Below are 25,221 nucleotides of genomic sequence, written 5' to 3'. Positions count from 1 at the left end.
GTGTTCGTGAAAAAGGGAATATTATTTTTTTGTATTTATAATAAATCGAGAAAAAGAAATATATCGTTCCATTTTACGACATCCAAATTGATTGACTCGTTATCGGCTGATATTTCGCTGTTCGTGAAATATTTGTGAAAAATTACGTACAAGTATAATAATCTTACTCTCTCTCTCTCTCTCTCTCTCTCTCTCTCTCTCTCTCTCTCTCTCTCTCTCTCTATTTTCCTCTCTTTATCATTGTTGTACATCGCTGGAAGCAGCTTGATCAATAAGTGATAAGATTAGAGCGGCGAATTTGATCCTGGTGATAATTGTCTTAACAGTTTTTGATTGCTTTCGGTTCGTTTTTGTTTCGCGTATACCTGATGATTAGGTTGCGGTAAAGCGAATGAATGAGAGAAAACAGCGAGAGTCGTTTAAACAAGGTCAGAAAGAAAATTGAGGAGGTGTATTTCACTTACGTCTTCGTCGAGGGTTGGAGGAAATTGAACGATCGGTTTAACTGCGAGGTCGTTCACCGCAGACGATCTCCTGTAACATTGATTAGAATCAGGATTAATTTTATTTTCATATCAAGTTATGGATTTTTTAACAGCATAGCAGGTACGCGTCGCAACGAAGAATGAACGAACGGTGAAAAGAATTTTCATAAAATTACTTTCATAGATCGTACATTGTGTCGTAAAGGATAAAGAGTGAAATCTGATAAAAGCATCCGTACCTGCAAGGCAAAAATAAAAATTGTTAGGCGTTATGTATCACGTGCAATATATCGCGGGGAGTTGATGAAAAGATACGTACGTGAAAAAATTTGTCAGAAAGATCGATTCGTTGTGTAGGTACTTGTAAAAGCTTTGTGGCGTTATAGGATTCAAGAGAGGTACTTGTACACAATTATACCTGAGTTAATTATACCAGGGTATATAATATCCAATCTGCAATGATACTTTTCGCCACATATACGAGAACCGTATTACGCCTATATACACGTGTTCGACGATGATAATAATCACCTCGCGTAAACATGTCCAACTAAGTAATTGGAAGCAGAGAAGGAGGGGTGAGAAAAAAGAGAGAGAGAAAGAGAAAGAGAGACGGAGAGGAGGTAAAAAAAAGATAAATAACCGGCACCTCGTTTTCATGCGATTGCTTCGTATATGGCGGAGCAGATTATTAAGGGACATGAGCGGTAGGAAATGAAGAAAAAATAAAAAACAAGAAAAACAAAAAAAAGAAAACTCGACAAACGGAATTAGAGAAAATAAGAGAGAATGATAAAGATGGGGACTTCTTCATCAGCGGAAATGGGATCGAACTGAGCTGTTGCGTATGAATTGCGACTGGAGGAAGTCGTAAATGTATATAACAATGAATCGATACCAACGTACGTTGGCCGGAATCTCATTAGGGGTGAGAAAGGATATTATATGGTACAATACGGCGATAATTAATCGCAGCTTCAACGTACGCGAAACTAAAGCATTCCGGAAGGTTGAATTTAAACCGCGCACAGTTGAGCTGCATTTTATCATTAAATTCGATGCATCACGTAGAGTTACGCCCTTGTTCGAAGCTACCGATGACCGATGATCTTCACGCTTCGTCGAACCAGCCCATTACGATGCGCAGCATCGGAACCACCCTGGATCTTCGCCTGTTTATTGACAATTAGGTCTATTCGCACAGTGAATTCGAGTGACGCGGCACTGATGCAGGGGATAAAATCGTCGCCGGTGGAAGAAACGAATGTCGGTGGATCCGGAGGCGCGGAGCTTGCGGCAAACCGCATTTCCCGGCATGACTTTTTTAATATCACAGCCTCTGCAGGTTCCTCGAGCTTCTGCACGGGCGATTATAATTCCGCCGGATTTCCGCCTAGCGTTTTAACTACCGCTGGTTCAATTAGACTTCGTTTCCCAGTCGCACCAGTCGCCGCTCTATTCGAGGCGCTTCTAAACAGTCCGCGGATCTCGAAAATGCATCGGGTGATAAAATATAATTCAAATAATTATTCAGCCACGAGGGATTTTCTTATCGCCTAGCTGCACTCGGTTTCTCCAATTGTTCGCTCTTCATTTTTTACAACCGCATTGTTGAGACTGGTGTTACACAGCTACTGCGGTACAACAAAAAGAGTAGGTCACACCTTCACTTTGCAGCTCTCGTTGCAAATCGAGCCGATGAAGAGTAAAACGTTGCTAATGTTTCGCTCTTACGGTAATTTTTCGCTAGTACTTTTATCCCCCTAGCTTGTTCCTCAGAAATTATAATTAACAATTTCCTATACGATTCGAACGACGAAAAGCCAGTCAAGGCATTTATAAATTATTATCGAATTGTACGTAAATTGTTTAAAATCCCGTATTAATTTCCGCGCATCACTCCTGTTGAAACTGCGTTCTGTTCTGTTCCTTCGACTTTGAAATTGAAGCTTGAAAAATCAGGTAATTGATTTATTCACTTTTTTTCACTTTCCAGAGTTTCAAACATTCGTAAATCATATTTTTCTCTTTTCTTTCTCATCTACGTTTTCCTCCAGGCCATATTCAACGATTCAAACTTTTCACAAAACTTTTCTTATAACGCAGAGACACTTGTTATCTTACCGTATACGGTAAATTTATGCGGTTAACAGAGCGTTCTCAACTTCGATCATCTCATTACACGAATTGTTTTTTAAACAACGAATAACAAAACGATTTTCTCTACCACCCCATTCGTCACACTTTATTATTGTATCCAGGTTCGCCACGTTTACTAAAATTCTACATTTATTCGCGATCGCTTCGTAATTATAATTCGTTACGATTATCGGCCTGTTCTTTGCGCACCGTGTTACACACGCGTCGGCGTTCGCAACCTGCCGAGGTTCTGTTTACTGGCAAAGAAAAGCGTCAACGCAACTGATCCGCACGTGGATTGAGCGCACGCGCATTATGTTCCCCACTGTGAACGCACCTTAAAATATCTTCATATTTTTCCTCCATCCCCCCTTTTGGATACAGGTGTACACACACACACACACATACATATGCATCTGTGTTCGATTTCACAACACTATTATACAGCGAGCTTCGCGCATCTGTCACCACGTTAATTAATTATTGGTTTTGTAATTTTTCAATACAATTTTTTCTTTCTTTCCTTTTTTTACTACCAATTACCTCTGGTTACGCGATTCCACGAACACCGGGATGTGAAAGAAAAACAGGAGGATAGAAGAATAAACTACATTATTATATAACGCTTGTTGTTATGAATAGTTCAATTTCAATTTTAAAATAGTTTGATACAAGTACGCGAGGAAATGTCAATATGTGTATATATATATGTATTTTTTTTTTAAAGAATTTTACTCTCCGTCGTATTAAAAAATTTCAAGATTATTTTCCTTAATTTTCTTCCGGCACACCGAGATTCCGTGAAAAATATTTGCATACAACGTGTTGTTTTTTCGGTTTGTATAATAATACGCTACTCCTGCCACAACAACAATTGACCGTGACAAATTTAATGACGGTACGAACTGTAAAGAAAAACGTAAAAGGGATCGATCCGCATAATTTCCCTGCCGCTGTCAACTTCCTCAATTAATGTCGAAGGAGGAACTTGCGTAGATTGATCACGATTTGACAATCATTGTCGGGTATGCAAATAATAAAGAGGTTCGCTATTTTGCAAAATGCAAATGCAAGGGACTAACGGGGAAGTTTCGTGAAATTTTTTTGACATCACATCTCATTAATTCGGTGAAAAATAGTACGGGCATATTTATCCTTTTATCATTTTCAACAGATACGACAAGTTAAAAAGAGGCATTGCGTGACGTCACAAATCTATGTGATATATTTATGTAAACATATATGTATCGAAAGCAGAGAAATTCAATTTATACTTATAACCTTGGCAGCTACAGATTTTCACAACAATCATTCTTAGATACTCAACTAATTAAACTTTACGCACCGCGTATCGAAAGCAAAACATTTTTTTTCTGATTAACTAAACTGCGCCATTGACGTGGAGGCATAATTATTGGTCATGTGAAAAGGTATAATTAGGTATATAACGCACAAGGTGTAAAGACGCGGCAACTAATTGCGGTACAATTATATTACATGATGTCAACGATCACGAAGTCTCGCCGAGTCTCTTCTTTGTTCAATGAAGTACATCCTATTTAATAACCGACGTTAAGTATACGTAATATAGACGTCGATACATCCCATAGGTAATAGGTATTTATATCGTGTATGTCTACGCGTATATTTGTCTTTCGTATTTTAATTCGTTTAAAGACAAACGACCGTTTCGAAAATAATAACATAATTATTCTGTCCAAGGCGGCAGGAACAAAACAAAAAAAATAAATAAACAAACAAATAACAAACCCCTGCTTTTCGCGAACATTTGATGTTATGCTAACATGCAGGCGCTGCATGCATATACATAACGGCGAGAAATGCTCTGTAGAAACAATTTTTTTGATCAAATTAGCGTTATTTTCGTTGTACAGCTGCTGATAAATGTTAAAGGTTTGACGGCGTCGTTACATTGTTAACGTTATTATCAATTTTTATTTGTTGATTTATTTCTTTTCTACCATTTTTTGCAAGGTGGATAAATCTAGAGCAGAGCACAACGGGTTCTGAATTGATAATTTAATATGCAATACAGATTTTTTTCTAGTACGGTAAGTTTCGCAAAAAATTTCACGGACAAAATTGTTCACCTCTTTTATACAACGAAGTACGTACCTGACTGTAAAAAATTTCAATATCATACGACGTGATCAACGTTGACGGGTAATTGCTTCGATAGAGCGAAGAAACGAAAAGAAAATAACAAATCCACGAAAAGTCGTGTTCTGTTTTACCGACGGGACGATTGCGCGCCTGACCACGAACCTCCGCATCTACTGTCGCGATATTTCTTTGTTCTCATCAGTTACCTGTTCGTTTTGGGCGTTAATCGAATTTTTCTAAATTACACTGGAGGACCGACGCGACGAGAGTGGAAAAAATATAGAGAAAGAGAGAGAAAAAAGCAGCAGATCGAAAAAAGAGGCATAAAAAGAGAAGCGGACAAGTTTCTGCGAAAATTGGTTTCTGCGCGTACGTGCGTGTCGAGCGGGTTGCGTCCCCCAGGCGCGACGCTCTAAAAAATTATGTAACAGAGACCGAATTAACCCCGCACCCGCAATTTATTTCCAATAATTTAAAATTTATATGAAGACGTTGAACATTCAGAACTTATTAATTACATGCCGTTCGAGCGAGAGAATAACACCGATTGAAGGTGAACGATTTTGTTGCGAGGAAGTCGAGAAACGAGAATATTACAACTGGTTGTCGGATACCGTTAATTAATTAACCGCAATCAATTAGGTATCCATTCAATTCCCGTGAAGTAGCATGATTATCCGTCGTTTGATCGACTCTCATTTATACATATACATACATAACCGATTCTCAAAATTATTCAACGAGTAATGCAGATATAAGATAACCTGAGAATTTCGAAAAGCTACGTGGCTATTTTTCATATTAGAGTATTTCTAGGGGCTGTGAGAAAAAAACAAGGAGAAAGAAAACTGAATGGAAAAAATCCATCTCTCTTACCGGAGAACAATGACCTTGAAAGTCGGGCCAGCCATTCCTTTGATCATTGCTGACGCATTGAGATGACATCTTCCTTGGAGAACGGTGCCGTTGACCTGGAAAAATGAACACCAGGCATTGTTAGTCCGTCTAGGTTAGGTGATGTGCATCTACATGTTCAAAATGAAGATAAATAAATAATACAATAAAATAAGAAAGGTAGTTTGGTCAAGATTGCGTCGAAAATTGAAACAGTCTTTTTCTATTATCCCAGAGAAAATAAAATTTACATGTATTGATAAGTGACGCGGGTTTCAAATTCAACAAATATCGCAATTTACTACTGCAGCTTTCGTAGTAATTATGTTAACTTTAAAAAGCTTCGTCGATTTCTATTGAAACAATTCCGACAAACCTCCAGGATTTCGTCACCGATGAGTAATCCTCCGGTTTTGTGAGCGACTCCCTTGGGGTTCAGTCCGCACACGAATACCGCCATTCGATTGCGATCCTTGTGCCCAGCGAGAGAAATGCCGAGTCCTCTTCTATCCTTCTCTAGCCTGACCATGACCACAGGATGACCGAGGGCGTCGTATCGCTTTTTGATCTTTTCTGTAACGGATTGAGATAGGATATAAAAATTTGACATGAAAATAACGGCAGTTTAATTCGAAGGAGGACCGAAGTCGATCGGATTAACCGAATTTCTCGATCCGTGACTTCTATCAAGATCTCAATTGAGCTTAAACATTTTGTCGAGGGATAGATAATCGCCTTTGATTCAATTGGTACGCGTCGCTCTTGTGTTTGCCTCAACTTGATCCCATCAAGCTACCTCGGGATGACAGAGATTTAGATTTCACCTACGATTAAATGAAATAGATGCAGGATAGTCGGAGGGATTCATTTCATTTGATTTGCCTCTGCTCGGGAAATCCCAAATCAGCACCGTAAGCTGTGAGAGAACTTTAAAATCGTAGCTTCAAATCCTGATTTTCTTCTCCCTTACTATTAATCGTATTAACGAATTATCTGGTGCTACTAAAATCTTCGCGAAGCTTTACTCCAACTGTCTCATTTTTGTAAATTATTTCCCAGCGTTTCATGTTTCAAGCTTATTTTCAAAGTTCAATCATTAGTTTTGTCCATTAAATTATAGTTTTCTCAATCACAATTATCTTTTAAAATTATTGCATCATTGTAGAAACATTATTATTTCAAATATGGCCTGGCATTAGAAATTTCACGTAATTCAGTCACACGAATATCGGTCGACTATTTTTTTTAAATTCCACAACGACGGTTTCCGCAGTGAACCGATCATCGCTTCGGTGATTTTTTGCCTGTAAGCACGTGAAAGTAAATGCCCACACACATGTGTAAGTTTATGTATTACATGAAACCTTCACATTCTCCCCGAATAGGCACTCCCACCCATTTCTCGCACCCTCGTAAGCGGCATGGAAACGACCTTGGAAACGAGCTTGAATCATCCCCCGGACTTCGCGGTGAGCTGTACTTCGATAGACTGCCATATTCAATTTTCATTGACAAATCAACCCGAATTGTACACCTGTATTCGGTACGTATTATCAAGGCATTCGTCATAGATTAATTATTTCGTATTCTCGAAGTATATGAATCATTATTATAATCATTTGGCGTAACGACAATGATAGGTAATGATTTTCACTTGCAGCGTTACTAATATTCTATTGAATTAAATTCGTGCTGTCTACAAATTCAGGATGAGTTTTTAATACTTTGAATCACAGTGGTAAATATTCTTACCACCTATTTTACATACATTTTTTTGTATATTTAGGAAACTTTTCAACATATTTCTTTGCGGTTTTTTTACTATTTCTGATAGTATAGTAATAGGTTCTCAACACCCGAGAGTGATTATTGAGATATAATTTGAATTATTATTGTCAGAAACTAATTGACTGAAAAAAAAAAATGGTGAAAATTGAAGAAATAATTCATTTCCGAGAAAGTTATCTCTCTACACATATACATGTTTTGCATAAATTATAAGTTTTTGCGATCGCTGATTACGAATCTGAAATCATATTTTAAAAATTCAATATGGCCAATTCAATCAGTGACCCCGAAAACCACTGCATAGTTTCTTAACCGTATTCGATCAAATTTTAAATTTTCGTCCTCCGTATTGAATCCGACATCTTGAATTTTTTAACTCTCATTTCAGATTCGTAGTCGGCGACCCCAAAAACCACAGATTAATAGCCTGTTATTATAGTTGACTCAGCATAATAATGTGTGATTCAAAGGGTGAACGTGCTCGGCGATAATTGTAAAATGCGAAAGTCTCTAATTTCGCGAAGAAAGAAGCGGCGAAGAAATTCAACATTCGACAGAGCTGAAATAAGCCCAAATTACACAAGCATGGTTGAGAGAAAATTTTCCTTTTCCGGCGGCAATGAAATAAAAAAATCTCGCAACTCCAAACAATTTCCGTTTTTTTTTCCTATTCATCACTCATACGATATGCAATTGCGAAGTAAAAAATCGTACATTTTTTTTCCCTCTGCGATTCTCAAAACCAGCAACAGATGCATCATCGCTAATTTCACGGATGATAAAACAAATTTTTCTACCGTACAGCAGCGGCAGATGTAAACTGAATAAATCACCTGCCGCTGCAGCATCATCGGTGTGAATGACCGGACAATGTTCTTTGAAATCTCGTTAAAGCCTCTTTCGAGTTTTCGCCGATTTTACATATTATTTGCATATCTAGTTTTCGACCAGGAAAATTTGTGCAACTATTACGTGCGATTATTAACAAATGTCGACGAGGCTTCGCGTTTTTCAACGCTATTTTCATCGTTGGTGTTTCAGTTTCCTTAATTTCTTGCGGATATTCTATACGATATATCTTACAAAAGGGAAAAAGAGAAAATGGTATGTGAAAAGAGAAGTATAAATTACATCGCGAGGTTCATTAGTTGATTGAAAAACGTGAATAAAGGGGAAAGAAATACACCAAAATGTATATATATGTATATTTATCCTGTTTTCCTCGTTTGAGAGAATCCTTGGAGAATCCCGTGGCATTTAGCAAAGTGTTTCCAATCGAATTTCACTATCTTATCTCTATACTCGTCGCTGATCGTATGAATTTGTTATGTGAGGTATAGTCCAAACCGCAAAGCTTATCTGGGTGCTTAACCTTTTTAGTTCTCCGTCTCTATCCTGCTCCCTTCCCCATCTTCTTCTTCTTCTTCTTCTTCTTCTTCTTCTTCTTCTTCTTCTTCATCTTCCGCATTACATTCGACCGGCGTATTTGACCCGGACAAAAGAACTTGATGGGTATACCAAACGCAAAGAAAGCAGAAGGGGAGATAAGAAAGAAGCGAGCTTTTCTGGTTTCGATCTACTAAAGCCTTGCTGCTAAACCGCTTGCACAAACGCTTGGAAACTTTCCATACCTAAAAAGCTTAGCTTGCAGTCGCCGCGTTCCCGTTGTAGGTGTTTGTTATATTGAATTGAGCGGCAAGTTTTTCGCCCTTGCTCTTTTTGCCCTTTTCTTATTCTTGTCCTTCCTTTTTCTCCTCCCTAAAGAAACTTTGGCGCCAATATATCGAGGCGATCGGATAATCGGGGATCTCTACTGCACTTCAATTTTCCCATACTCTGGAGTCCAGAGTAAATAAGGTGAAAGTTGACCAGAGAAAAAAGTTTCAAACAACATTTTCTAGGCACGCAATATACTCGGGTGGTAAAAAATAATGCAATTTGCAGCTTACTAAAGTTTGACGCTGTTTTTGTTTTGACTTTGCTCTTGTTTTGTGTTTTTTCATCGCAATTTGACACATTTTTTTAGTGTAATTTCATGCCAAAGATCTCACCGACTCAAATATTCAGACTGAATAGAAATCCGCGTGACATTTTTAACATTATTTATACATATTCAACACTTCTCTAATCAGATTAACGAATAATAAAATAAACTTACAAGCGTATTTACCGATTAATCGAGGAGTTGTTTGATAAGAGAAAGGTGGGTAGAAATTCGCGGGAAAAGCTTAAAGGCCGCGTCTTCGTTTCAGCAGAGGATTTACCCGCTTACTTCTTCGGCCACGTTTTTCTTTCACCTTTTACTTTATCTCTGCAGTATATGCGTTCTTCTCTATACCTACTACGTTATCTGAATCCACGACAGAATTTATACTGTTGTTGCTACTACCTCACGCGAACTTTGCTTTGGTAAATTTGTTTTTCACTTTGCCTTGATCTCTGCACCATTTCAAGAGAGCTTTGTTAAGCGGAGAAAAATATCACGAAGTTATATAATGACTGGAAACTTCTCAAACAACAATTGTTTTCAACAATTTCTCCAATCGGCAGACAGAATTTTGGGCGGACTTTAGCACCTTTCATTTATCGCGCACCGCAGAATGAGAGTAAAAGTTTTAGCGTTACTTCCAAAAATTGGTGCAATCGTAAAAACATATTAACCCTAATTTATCTTACTCAGAATTCGAGTACAGTTACAAAACATTGTTTTTGCACGTTTAGAGCTTTTTTAAAAAATTCGGTTTAAAATTTACGAAGCAACGTTGAATTTACGCAAATATTTATCACAAACTCCAACCGGGGATTAAAATCTGGTGGTCAATTTTGTCGAAAAGTATTGCAAACGAATTTATTCAGTAATTCTAAAGTGAATTTTCTACTAAGTAGCAAAACGCGCGACAGATATTTTCAAGCGGGATTTGAATTTTTCACTGACAATAAGTAAAAGATAAAATACTGAAAGATATTGCCTGGCATAAATTCGCTTTATAAAATGTCTTCGTACCCGAGAAAAACCTTAGTATTTCATACCGCGTGAAATGTTCGATCTCTCAATTTTTTTTCACATAGCAAAAACAAATTTCTTCCCCTGCATTACAAAGACGATGAATCGCACGGAACGCACGGATACATTTTTGTATTCATGATATATTTACCGAACATAATATATCGTCCAAAGAGCCGGCGTGTTTGAGTATCCCAGACGGTGTATTACCATGAAATATAATACACCGCATCGTAGTAATCGACAAATCTATTATCTATATACAAGTAAGACGTCTGACAGGCGCGTGATTTATCACTTATTTTGGGCCGGCGTATCAAGTGAGATTGAATCGAAGCCGATGTAGCGTATCCCGTGTCTCATTTTCTTTTCTTTCTTTTTTTTTTTTTTTTTTTATCCTACCCCCTCTTTTTTCTCCAGGGTAAACCATTAAAGGATATTGAATAATGAAAAGTGGCTACTGCAAGGACGAAACACTGGAGCGCCGGAAGATTGTGGCGAAAACTTTACAATCCATCCCATAAAGCATCGCTAAATCCAAACAAAAAGAATACATGTGGGAATAAACCGAAACCTCCGAACAAAAACGGTCCTTTAAGCCCGAGGGAAACAATAACCGTCGCAATAAAGGGTGTAATAATAAGTCGGTTAATAATTCACCCTCTTCATTCTTATTCGGTTCTCGACAAAGACTTATACCTGACATATTTTCCCGCCGTGTCAATTTACAAATTCCAAATAACGAAAGCTTCGGAAGTTTCAAGCCAGAATCAATTTATAACATACTTCATAATGTCGTCACGATTATCGGTTACTCGAAAATCGTTTAATTTATCCAAGCTGTCGATTTTCAAAATTGATATAAATTAATTTTTTACAAATTGTTCATTGTCTCTGTATTTGGTTTTATATAATACAGAGAATCGACGAAGCTCGAGAAAGAGAATATCAGGAAAAAAAAAATCGGTTACACAGGCAATTGATTTTCATTTAACGAGTAAAAGTCGGTGAAGATTTGAATGGAATTGGAACGGGCACTTTATGACGAAAAATTATTATCGAGGACAGATGAGGGGAGAAGGGACCGTTTATGGAGAGCTATTATTATTGGGGGTGACGACGGACGTGAGAGAGAAATTGGAGAGACTACAATTTGGAATTGAAAAAAGATTGCGACTTAAGTAGTGGCAAAAAAAAAAGGGTTTGAAAGAAATTCTCCACGATTATATCCAGCAGCTGGTATTTCCACCCTTTCCATCCCTCCGCTGCTCTCATATCCTTGGACTCCTTTGATCCTGCATGATCCCATTCTCAGCCATCCTTCTTTTTTCCCCTCTCCTTGCAGCTTCGGCTTTGCTGAAGTAGCCTCTCGTTTTCGGGAGTGAAACAAGCCACGTAAAAGAGAGCAAACGTCACGTTTCCTCCGTTATAGCCAAGCTCCGAACTCTCTAACAGCGGATGATCAATCTTCGTTGCCGACGTCGTCGCAGCTCGGGTTTGATGAGCTTGGCAACACGAGGGTGGATTCGACGCCTATCCTGTGATATTTTTTAAAAGGAGAGAGAATGTTTCCCGAGTTGGGGAGGCGGGGGTTGGGGGTTAAATTTTCAGCGGGACTCTCGTGGAAAATCAAGTCAAAGAAATGATTTTCCTCGTTTTTATTTTTAACTTTACGTTTCTCTGTTTTCAGAGAAATAAGCAAGTTATTGTAATCATCGCGAAAATGAAAAGTTGAGTTTTCACTAGATCTCCGCTTTTCGAAGTTTCGAGAATTACCTTCAATCACTTTCAGATGGACGACTGTGTGTCTGGGTGCGTATACCTGTACCTACTTAATGTACGTGATAAATTTTTTGTTCGACGATATCTCGAAAATGAGTTACCGGATTTCCATGGTTTTGGTTTCAAACGACGCGGCTTTTTCCAAACTTAGAACTGATTAGATTTTGGCTTTGATCGGTTTGGTACTTTTTCAATTGTTTGAATAACAAAATTCCAATAAATCAAGTAACAATGATGACATTTTGAGAATGGGTGAATGTATTCGAATGAAAATTGGCATTGTAAGATTTTTGGGTTGCTGATCCCAAATCTAAGGTCAGATTTGCGAAATTTAAATTTGGCGTATTCAATAAACGGAAAAAAAAACTAAAAACATTTGGATTTTGATGAAAATTAGTACTCGTCGTTTTTTTGGGTGGCTGATCACGAATCTGAAGTCAGTTTGCGAAATCCAAAACGACGAATCAATATGGCGGAAAAAAAATATAAAAATATTCCGATTTCGATAGAAATTGGTGGGCGGAGATTTTTTGGGTCACCGATAACGAACCCAAGATCAGACTTCCAAAATTTTTAATGGTGGATCAATTACAGTGGTTAATGATAAAAAAAATCATCATATCTTCATGTAATACGATACGTCAGAACTGGAAGTTCGAGGGCCGGCTCATGGCGAGTTTCAAGCCGCTTGTTTCTGTTTTTTTTTTTCCACTCTCCCTTCAGAACGTGCATAAAGTAATTCTGGCAATATACGAAACAAATTCGAGACGGATAAATCGAGGGTGTATCACACAAGCCTTCAACAATTTCTCGCATCGCATGCCAAGAAGTTATTAAAACCACTTTGAATTTCTGCACATCTAGAGCTGGCTAAATGTGACCGGAAACCGACGGTTCTGCCTGCAGTCAGAAATTGAGTCGAGTTAATTTTGACCAAAATCAATCAGCGACGGCTGACGTGAATCTGGCCGGAATAACCGACTGCGGAGATTCGTATTACAGGTATTCCAGAATATCGAGATTCTGCGCCATCGTTCTGCCTGCATGTGTGTACCTGACTACGTAATACAGTCGAGTCGTCAGTTTTGCTCCGGAAATGTATATATATACATATATACATTGTATGTACATACCTACAGATACGTATAGATATATAACCGATTCCACAGCGTCGAGGTTTTCCTACGATAGCCACAGGAAGTTTATTGTTCGAGCGATCAGTGATTTCCACCGTAAACTGATCCGAAGGCACTGCAATCTCTACCGCTTAATTAACGGCAAAACGCGATTTGCTCCAAATTTTACACACACATACATATTCATGCACGGATATAGTTATATTATACGTATACAGAACGTACCTCTACCCATGTAACCCATGCTTATATACCAATTTCCGATAGGATATTTCAACATTGTGTATTGCGTTCATTGTACGCCGATTTCTTTTGTCCTTCGCATTGTATCCTGCCTTGTGCGAAATTTTTAGATCGACTGTTCAGACACGTTTTCACCGTTTAATTTAAAGTCTATTATTACACGCAACTTTCGTTCAATTTTCCGAAGCGACAATTTCTTTTCCTTTATTTTCTCTTAAACGTACTTGAAATGCAAGTTTTTTAGTTCTTAAACCGATCCTTAAATTCTGTTGTTTTTCAACTTTCACAAGTCGTTAGAATTACAGGAAATATACTCACTTGTAATTAAATTGTGAGAGACATAGAGAGTTGCTTTGTCTCATCCGAATTAGAAGCTTCAATCTAATTGTTTCAAAGATACAAGTTTTGAGAAATCGATTGGATTTTACCGTAGTAAGTAACGGAAACGATTGTCTCCAAAAACATTGTCATTTTTCTGCGAAGTCTGAAAAGAATAAGGATTCTAATCCCTAAATCCGTGAGACGGGTAATTGGACATGAGCGAAAATATTATCCTCAACGATTACCAAGCGTTTTCGTACTTTCCACAATCTTGGGAACAAATTACAGGAATCGTTAAAAATTTCGAACATTACGAGGCGAATTTTAATTCGTGTTAATTATTTCCAAAGATTGTATTATTTATTTCGATTACTGCGTCATAATTACTAGGATTTGGAATAAACTACCGCATACAGAAAACCAGACGTTATTTTACCTGATAATTATAGAAGTCAATTTGTACCAAATTGTTTTCCATCAATCCGATTAATTCTACGTATAAAAACAGTTGCATTCGATATTCAATTTCCGTATGCCTGTAGGAATGAATAAAAAAAAAAACATGAAACAAGTTTAAAACGTAATCAAGACACGGTTGATAACATAAATCGAGAATTGCAAATTTAATTACACGATCGAATTCTTTGCTTCGTGAAATAAGACGGCACAAATTTTCGTCTGTTATATAATTTGTATATTAATAATTCCTCAACTATTCGATGGTAAATATTCGATACGTGCATAATGTATGGCCTGGGAATTTTTCTCATCATATCAATTTGTTTTCTGAACGCAGATTACAGGCTGTCGTTCCGTAATAAGATTACCTACCTCGAGGCATGAAGCATCCTCGTTCCTTGAGATGACTCGAGGATATTCAATTTCACGTGAAATCGAAACAAATTTGCTACTTCAGTGATCCTGCGACGTTGATAAATTGACGCTCGCAAAATTCTCCCCGCGTTACACCGATCCTATACATACACACCTGGTTGATCTATTGCGCCTACTGTGTGTCAAAGGCTTTCATTCAAATCCTCCAAATCCACGTTATACGTATCGATACACACGTGTCGTAGGTTTCGTAAAGTTACGTTACGAAGGTTACATGCCTCGGCGAGAAATTTATTCTGCGATGCTTTTTTTCGCAGGGAGAGGAAATCGGAAAACGGAGCGTTTTGCGTAAGAGGAAATCTGGAAATGTACGGGGTGAGAAAATATCGGCTTTTACGAATCCATCGGCAAAACAGCATCTTTCTCTCGAAATTAAATGAAAACAGAATTTGGGACGGTGTTTTAACAGGAAGATTCAAAGCTCTTCGTAAGCTGTTGCGGTAGGTAGAGCTTATCGAGAAAGGATTGAAAAAATAGTTTCTAAACTCCGTCGTCGCGAGGCGATCTATCTACACCCTGTTGAAGCCACGAAGACAGTGAGATACGAAAAGAAAAAAACTTTGGTCGGAGAGTTGAATCGTCGATGCAGAAGACAAGTCGATACACCAATACCGGAAGCATGATCCGCGATATGAAAAATAAGTCGGTCGTTGGTGCAGTGTCATCTATTTTAATTATTGTTTATTTCTTTCAAATATAAAATTATTTGTAATATTACCGAAAGCAATGATCGACGGATTAAAAATCTTTGACCGAAACCGGGTGAGGTTGAAATTTCGAATTTGAAAAGTTCCGAAAGCGCCTAATTCCGAATTATTTGGTGGCGAAACTTGAAGCAAAGAAATCAACCCTTCACCAATCAATCAATCGTGTTTTTATTATTGTATACGGAGTTCGATCGCCGTTTAAGCCTCGATAATTCTCATCTCCGATTTCGCGGAGGCAAGTCATTGGTTCACGGCTACGGACAGTGATTAGAATCGCACACAGACACACGCGACCACACAAACGGCTATATATAATATTGGTAGTAAATCGTGTTATGCGAAAACTTGGCATTGAGAGCGTTGTCTACGACGAGGGTAAATGAAATTTCGTCGCGCGGTTCAACCGAGGGATTGACGTTGGATTCGGGGAGGTCGGTCTGCCGGAGAGACACGTGGGCGGAAATAACGACGTGGCCTTAAATTCATTTAAACCTAATTACGAGAAGAAATAGCCATCCTAAGTGGAAACGCGGCTGCGCTTGAGAAAGTAGTTCCTGCTTGACTTTTATTTTATTTTTATTTTTATTCCCCTCTATACATGTGCTCAGCCGGTTGTTTGCCCTGAATATAAATTGCTCGTTGCGCTCGAGGTTTTAACGAAACCGAGGTTCCTTAGTGGGGAAAAAATTGCCTGTAAAATTACTTCAGACTTATCAATTCCCGGTTTTTATCGGAAGTCGGACATCGAATTTCAACGAATGAACCCGCACCTCGAAAAAATAATTTTACCGTAATTGAGACGTAATTAATACTACCTAAAAAGTTCGACAAAACTGGTTCACTTTTTTCTTTCATTCAGTCTTTCACTTCATAGCAATTTTTCATAACGGGCAAGAAATGTGTGTTGCTTTTTTCTTTTTTTTTTTTTTCATTCATACATACAAGCTCGTGTATATATACAGTGTGAATCGCAGTTGTGACGACCACGTGATCGCGTTTACGGTTTTGGTGAATTGAAAAGCGCGATATGTGCGCATACAGATAGTGACGGCTCGTAAATTATTCGCCGAAGCTCGGTATCTTTTCAATTTTCCATCATACACACACACACACACACACACACATATATATATGTATACGTATAAACGTTTCGAGCTTCCAAAATGTTGCGAGGGTCGGACTGCGATATGCGATCGAAACAAAACGCGAAACGTTTGCGGTTCAAAGGTTATATATATATAGGCGTATGTATCGTAGGTTGTACATATCCGCAGAGATGAAAGGAGAATTGAAAAAAGGATCGTCCGATGAAAATATGCGAAAAAAATTCTCCCTGCTTCAATGCTACACTGACATGTATTTCATATTAAAATATAGCACTTTGCATATTACATTATAAGCGTATAATGTCGTATCTAGCGCAGCGCTGTGTACCTACTAATGAAATTCCTGAAGGCAGCTGTGTGTTAAGAGGGAAGGAATGAGAGAAAAAAATTTATTCCAGGCCTCTCGAATGCCGTTGTGATATGTTCTAATACATATCGCATGTCGTGTGTGTATGTATATACATATGTATGGATGTACGTGGGAGGCAGGCGCTTGTGCTAAGAGGCAACGACGAATATTTCAAAAGCTCCTTTCATATCTTTTATGTCTCAATCTTGAAGGCATACGTACGTGTATAATACATACGTTATATACGTACAGGTCTTCGTTCCGCCGACTAAGATTCAACGACCATTTCTCTTTGTTTTCTTTATTATCATTTTCTTTTACACCAGGGCAGAATCATCATTCAACTAAGTGAAAGAGCAAATCGAGTCTAATTAGGGTTAATTGGGTGACAAAAGTCGGTCGACGCGTGTTTAAAATGTACGAAATAATATCGTAGAGAACGCATAATACGATGCGGAGTCGTCGTTCCGAATTCAAAACTTGCGACGGTAAAACGCCGGGTAACAAAAATGAAAGCGAAAGGAAACTGGAGAAAAGGGGACGCGAAACCGCGAAAAGAAAGGCGAGGATGTAAAAATTCAAATCACGAGTCGCACGCAGCTGGGAACTGTTGCAAATATAATACTTGCCGAAAATTTTCACCAACGTCCGCAGCCGTATTCGCGACAGTTTGTTCCTCTCGAAATTTACATAGCTGATAACACTTAATATTCTTCTATGTATCTATACAGATACGCGCTTTCGCGGCATGAAAAAATCTGCGAAATTGAGGAAGTTTTGTCCCAAACCGTTTTTCGCACGGGAAATATCATCGTCGATTCGCAATTTTCGCGTTCTATTGCCACGGAAAATAGCAACAAGAAATTTTACGTACTTTACTCCCGTAAGAATTTCACATCAAATACGAAGGTACCTAAAATTTGTATGAGGTGAAATACTTTTTTACTCCGGCGACGTTAGATACGTGCAAATGGAAAAACTCTCCATATATTTAGGATCTAGATTCGTCCCTGCGAGAAATGCTTTGAATTTTTGCGACAATGCGGGATATGGAAAATTCAGATATACCTAACATATTATATTCTCGGAGCTGCGATAATCGCTGTTTTTATCCACCGTTTTCTCTCTCTCTCTCTCTTTTCGCAGAAAATCTGAATGAAAATTTTTTATTCTCTGTAGGTAAGTACAATATACATAATAAACTGTATAAAAAACGTAGAAATAGAAACACCTGACAAATTATCGCTCAGACGAATATCATTTTCTTTTTTGTTTTTTTTTTTTTTTTTTTCGTATGACAACCCGCACGTAATTTTCTGTGTTTATATATAACTGTGTTCATGTGTATATATATATATATATTAAAGAAAAAAAGCATGAATAGAAATTTGGAGGCAGGCTTTTCACTTTTCACGGAGAAATTAATACCGCCGCTGTATTATCTTTGTTTTTTCTCAACAAGCCTGCCTTTATCGCTGCATGAACAATTATGTACATGTAATGAAAGAGAAGAAGGAAAATTTGTGAATTTTTTATTCATTTTTTATTGCGCCCGAAACAATAGACGATGTAGGATGGTAGGTTTACACTTGTATATATATATATAAATATGTATATGTGCACGACGTACTTGTACGTACAACAAGGGTGGGTACAAAATAAATGTATACATAACTCATTTTTTCGCGGTTAGAGGCAGCCACAGACCGAGATTTTTGGTGTATAACAGTGGAAAACTGTTTACTTAAAAATATTTACACACCGAGAGAAATTTTTAGTTTGGTTCTGTTTACCGCTCAGTCTTTAACTATTTTCATTTTTTACCACAATCGAAAAATATAGTTCTAGGTAGAAAATGAAAATTAGTTTTTTAGCCGTTACCGGAAAGTCTGCTATCCGTTGCTATTCTTTCTCATTACGATCACTCTTGCTAGATTTTCTTGCAACTGTTGCGAAAATTTAATGCTCGTGCAACGATAAATTGACGTTAAAGCCACGATAAATTCTGGAATTATGGAACCGAATTTAAATCATTCAGATGCATGTAAGTATGAAAAATTGGCGACAAAAGTTTGCAATTACGATAGATTTTATACTCGGGTGAAAAACATTGTTTCTTTTTTCTCCACCATCTCCGTTTGGATTATCTAAAAATTCAATCCCTTTGCTATTTTCTCACTATTCGAAAATATCCCGAAGCAAAAAAATATACCAACTGACGACGAGTTAAAAAGCGGATAAATACGGGAATCAGACAGTGTCGAGATAATTTTAGCGAAGATCTTTAAAGACCAAGGTTGAGGTTTAAGGTCGTTAAACTTGGAAAACAAGAGCTTTTTAAGCCCATCCATTTGTCGGTGTCAACAATGTTTTATTCAGATATTCAACACTAGTCAACCTTTCGTACAGCCTCAAAAAGCCCAGCGACACAATAGTTTCCTTTGCACCTTTACACGTGAATGTAACACGAGCCCGACGACGGAATTCGCATGTATAATATATCGCTTCCAAAAAATCAATGCGATGCGATGTTTCTTTTCCTTTCTTTTCTATTCTTTTTCTCTCTTCATTCTTCTATTCCCTCTAATGCGACGAAATTTATCGGCAAAAATATATATTCAGCAAAAAATTATTCAGCAGCTTTGGATTTCTGTGATCCACGCATTTGAAATGAGCACGCGAGTGTGAGCAGGAAATTAAAATTAGCCCAATCGATATTCCCATCGTAGCGAAGCAATCATATTGGCAGGTACGCATTAAGTAAAAAAGGTATTCAAAAATATTACCAAAAAATTACAATAACGAGCATATTTGGAACAAAACTAGCGGCTTTAAACTGGCCACAAGCCAGCCCTCGAATTTCCCATTCTCGCACTGCAGGTTCCATGTTTATAGAGACAAAAAAAGATGAATAATATCCGATTCGAAGTTCGGATTACAAATTCAGATTCGTGATTAACGATTCTAAAGGCCTCGGATATCGTATTACATGAAGATATGACGATTTTTTTTCAGATTTTGATCCACTGTAATGGGTCCAACATTACAAATTTTGGAAGTCTGATCTTGGGTTCGTTATCGGGGACCCAAAAAATCTCCGCCCACCAATTTCTATCGAAATCGGAATATTTTTATATTTTTTTTCCGCCATATTGATTCGTCGTTTTGGATTTCGCAAAATGACTTCAGATTCGTGATCAGCCACCCAAAAAAACGACGAGTACTAATTTTCATCAAAATCCAAATGTTTTTAGTTTTTTTTTCCGTTTATTGAATACGCCAAATTTAAATTTCGCAAATCTGACCTTAGATTTGGGATCAGCATCCCAAAAATCTCACGGTGCCAATTTTCATTCGAATACATTCACCCATTCTCAAAATATCATCATTGTTACTTGATTTATTGGAATTTTGTTATTCAAATAATTGAAAAAGTACCAAACCGATCAATGCCAAAATCTAATCAGTTCTGAGTTTGGAAAAGCCGCGTAGTTTGAAACCAAAACCATTGAAATCCGGTAACTCATTTTCGAGATATCGTCGAACAAAAAATTTATCACGTACTTAAGTAGATACAGCCATACGCACCCAGACACACAGTCGTCCATCTGAAAGTGATTGAAGGTAATTCTCGAAACTTTGAAAAGCGGAGATCTGGTGAAAACTCAACTTTTCATATTCGCGGTGATTACGATAACTTACTTTTTTCTCTAAAAACATAAAAACAGGTGTTCAAAAGATGCTTGCGATTAAGGGCGTTGATTTTTTACGCTCAAGGCTTAAAATTTTGTATCTAATTCATAATTCAAAATTTGCTAAACGGTGACTTGGTAAAATCGTGAAGAATCATCAGAAACACTTTATTCGCAAAAATAATAAATCATAGGATCACGCGTTCCAATTATTCTTTTATTCCTTTTTTGCTTTCTGAATTGCTTGCATACCGAGATGGACATATTACAATATAGCAGGTATTCCAACGATCCAACAACGGATTGCATTGTGCCCAACTTTGTATATTACATAATATACAGATATGTACGTATATACATATGTATATATATATATCTATGTGTGTGTGTTGTACCGAAAGGAAGGAAACCTTGGAGAGAATTCTGGAGTTCTGACAATAGATGCAGGAATTAAGTGTAACTTCACTCGCAGGGAACTTTCGCTATACGTATGTACATGACAGTGCGGAATTGCTCTCCTTATACCCTAAAGATCGATGCAAGACTCTGCCTACGGTGGATTCCTAAGTTATGCCGCACGTCGGATTTATACATGGAAAATTCTTACCTACAAATTTTCTATATGAATTTTATCGTGCCGCATTTCCACCTCGAGTAAAGAGAACTTTTAAAATGTCTGAAAGCTTGTTTCTTTTTTTATTTTATTATATTTGTTCCGAGTCGTTTCACGAATATTACCGGAACATTATTTCTTGGCGACACTAGACAGACTTTATTGCACGATATTATATATATATGTAAAATCCGAGTTTCAGTTAACACAGATACGATAGAAACCAGAAATTTTCAGACACTTGCAGTAAAAATAAATGGCAGGATCGTGTATACGAGTTGCCTTTTCAAGAATATTCCGTGCATCGTTCATGCCTGCGAAAAATTCAATAACACCGAGACCCTGACATACACGGAGATATTTTATATCTGCAGAGTCCTTAATATGTCGAAAAATAAATAGAGCCATGAGCCCAAGGTAGAGAAATATTTTTGGAACGAATTCCGCAATTGATTTCAAGTGTAAGAATCTCGTTTAAGGCCTGAACTTTTTGAGAAAGACATAATTTTCACAGACTGGATTTTTTTTTAAATAAGACAGTGGATAAATAAATTTACACAGCTGAGGTAAGTGCACGAATATCATGTAACATTACACCGTATACAGTGTTTAATTTGGCGAATTGGTGAGGCAAAGCCGCGATAAATTGCAGATAATATGTCGCACGCATTCGATCGAATAGCGATATACGTGTCGCAATTTCTGGAACGTGAATTATCGATGAAATATTATGCGCGTCGATATTACGCCCGGATTGCAGGCCTCCGTCTAAAACAGCTTCACCTATTCAACTGTACAATACTTACAATACATACAATACATACACGCAAGCATGCTTCCAATAAATATCTATTATTGTAGCGGGTTTCCGTAGGTTGCAAACCGTCGAACTGACCTGACAAAATGACCATAATTATTGCGCGAATTTACGGAGATGGCCTATAGCCATACCTTGCATGGAATAATAATAATAATAACAACAATAACAATAAAACCGTGAGAAAGTTAAGCAAATTTGAATATTGGCCCGAGGATTGAGTGAATTGCGCGTAATTTTTTTGAAAATACAAGTTCAGCCGCAAGCCTTGTGCGATAATTTTTGACTTGACAAAACTATCAAGGATTCTGCATCGTTACAGATATATTGTTCGATTCGGAAAGGAAATTTGGTCAGTTATCATTCACCGCGGTTGAATCAAAATGAAAATACGTGTAGAGCGTAAAATAAAAAAAAAAAAAAAAGTTAAATAAATAAATAAAAAAATAAAAAGAAAGAAAGAAAATTCAAAGAATCTCAACTAACTCGGTGCATGGAAATTTTTTTCACAACCTTATTCTGCTCGGAACGTATTATATTATATGTTTACGTGAAACACCTGATTGTTAGACTCATCGATTAGCTTATTGTCTATAAAAAATAGAGATTTATTCAGGTGGGTGAAAATGGAGCTGGTCCTGCAGGATCCGCAAGTTTGTAACTCATCGCTCTTATTCTCGGAAAGGATGCCCGATGAATTAGGTGCGCTTTTCGCCTTCGCTAAAGTAGAATAAATGGAGGACCGCTCTGTCATGTTTAGGAAAAATTTGTGGATGGTTATACGTATATACGTACGTGTGTACGAACACGTGCGCATAAAATTTCACAACCTGGCGAACTCGGTATTGGTTTGACGTTCCTGAAAAAACTACCGGAGTGATATTTCGTCGCTCGAGACGATCTGTTTTTATTTTATTTTATTTTTTTTTCCTCTTTCGTTTTTTATCGAACACTGTGTTTGCGAAGCTGTATTTACGCGAACAGCATAAATATTTATGTACACGATGTACGTGCTCCCCTTATATCTGCAGCCCTCATAAAGTGCGAGTATATCACGTATGTTAAGGGTTAGGTTTCGCCCCGTCTCTCCGGGATCCCCATATCCATTTTCTACTACCATGGTTCAATTTTCTTGACGCCCGATCATCGTTGAACGCGAAAGAAATTTCATATTTATTGCTAAATCAAGGGAATTGCGATGAGATCAGCCGAGTTATATATAACACGTATCTACCTGTCGAAATTTTCCCTTCACTTTTTTTTTTTTTTTTTTGCCCACCCTCTACAAATTAAATACACGGTATACGTAATATAACAATACCTTAACTTCGGGATGAAAATTTTCAGGCAAATTTAATTAAACTCGTGATTTAAAAGCGTTTCGATAAAGCGAATATTTATATATATATGTATGTGATGTATCGTATGGTTATAAATCACGTTCGTTCTACAGAGGGTAAAAATTTGACGTAGTTTTTTTTTTTTTTGTCTTTTTTCTTCCGTTATTTTTTCAACTCATTTCTCTTTCGCGTTAGAATCGCTTATCGGGCGTTGTTTTTGCGCACCAGAGACGTCAAGGGGTAAATTATTGGTGTGACATTTGCAGAAGCGCCACAGCATATTATACAATGCATATTTATAACAAGTGGTTCATTTTCTACGGCATTTTTCCTTCTCGTCGTTGCATTCTGTTTATTTTTAGTGTCTGCAGTTAGTTTTTTGAGTAAATGAGGGAATTAGAGAAAAAAAAATAAATAAATAAATAAAGCAAAAATAAAAACCAATAAACTAAAGTCTGACAAAGAAATGCGAGGGTAAATTTATCGTATCGTAAGATCGAAGCGGGCGATAAATGACGGGAACAGAAAAAGGATGAAACACATGATGGTGCACAATTACGGTGCAGAAAACGTTCGATGCCCGGTCTGCACCATAGCAACACGATGTACAAACACACAAGTTTCGATTGTCCGGTGCACGCAAACACGTTTTATACTTGTAGTGTCGAGACGATGAAAGCTGGTGAGAAAACGAAGCCGAGAAACGAGAATGAGAAAAGGATGAATAGTGCAAAGTTTGAAAAAAAATTCTTCCAAGTCGGAACACGATGTATAATTAGATAAGTAAGCAAGTAAATGAAACTTTTATACCTTCGCTTCTATCGAATCTGTGTATTTTATACATAAATGACGGGCAGAAATAATATATACAAAATTGTTGAAGAAGGGAGAAACATTTCGCCCTGCTTATACAAGAAAAGTTGGAAAGGGCGTTGAAGCGTATGGATTTTAACGAGACGCGAACCTGTTTATTTCACTCAGTTTCTTGATATTCTCTGTTTTCTGCAGAAACATGTTTATAATTTTCCCACTGCAGCGATTTGTGTAAGCACGCTTACGAAGCAGAGCTTGCAACGCTTTTCTTGGTTCAGGTAGGTTTTCCAATTTTTTTTCCCAGTTTATCGCTGCTTCTCTCGACCGAAAAAAGCATCATGTAGCAATCTTTTCTGCATATCTATGTATATAAATATGTTTATCGATAAGGAGAGAATGAGATGGTGTTTAGATAACGATACATCCTATGTATAATATATATATACAGATACGGTGTATTCCACCCTAAACAGATCTACGTCTGACCCTCACTCCTAACGATGATTTTATTTATCTTAAGTGAAAAAAAATCATCGTTCACTGAGTTTGAAATTATTCGGACCACGAGTTTGATTTTCATTGCTAGCAAAAACATGAAAACGCAATTTTTTAATCACTAGCTTCAAGTCATTGGCCTAGAATTTTTCTCATGAATTCGTGGTGGTAAAATGCAAATTTCGAGACCAAGATGGAAGTGAGCAAGCTTTTGGTTTCGAAGCTACAGACGAATTAATAGCGAATAAAAGCTTAGAAAAATAGAATTGATTATAAATTTCGTAAAATACAAATTTATTCTTTTTCAATTGCATGGTTCACCTGTAGCTTCTAAATCAAAAGCTTCCCCACTTCCATCTTGGTCTCAAAATTTTCGTTCTTCGACAAAAAAATTCGTAAGCAAAAATTAGGCTTTCGTTTTCGGAGCAGTAAAATCAAATCCGTGGTTAAAAAAATCTCGAACCCAGTGAAAGATGTAT

The 25,221-nt window shown here is 37.4% G+C and overlaps 1 protein-coding gene across 8 annotated transcripts in view; it reads right to left on the bottom strand.

Moving 5' to 3' along the window:
* The window catches only part of LOC124183687, a 164,479-nt gene that overhangs the window by 9,771 nt on the left and 129,487 nt on the right, over positions 1-25,221 (bottom strand). For all 8 annotated transcript variants that reach the window (XM_046572491.1, XM_046572496.1, XM_046572492.1 and 5 more), the window contains 3 exons: positions 6,019-6,215; positions 5,625-5,719; positions 465-534 (listed from right to left, as the gene is read on the bottom strand). In XM_046572491.1, the coding sequence (XP_046428447.1) occupies positions 465-534; positions 5,625-5,719; positions 6,019-6,215 (362 nt within the window). The remainder of the gene's footprint in view (positions 1-464; positions 535-5,624; positions 5,720-6,018; positions 6,216-25,221) is intronic.

This window comes from Neodiprion fabricii, chromosome 5 (assembly GCF_021155785.1).
Source record: "Neodiprion fabricii isolate iyNeoFabr1 chromosome 5, iyNeoFabr1.1, whole genome shotgun sequence".
Classification (NCBI taxonomy): Eukaryota; Metazoa; Arthropoda; class Insecta; order Hymenoptera; family Diprionidae; genus Neodiprion; species Neodiprion fabricii.
The sequence above is the reverse complement of the archived record's forward strand: the minus strand, read 5'-3'. Positions and strand labels throughout refer to the sequence as shown.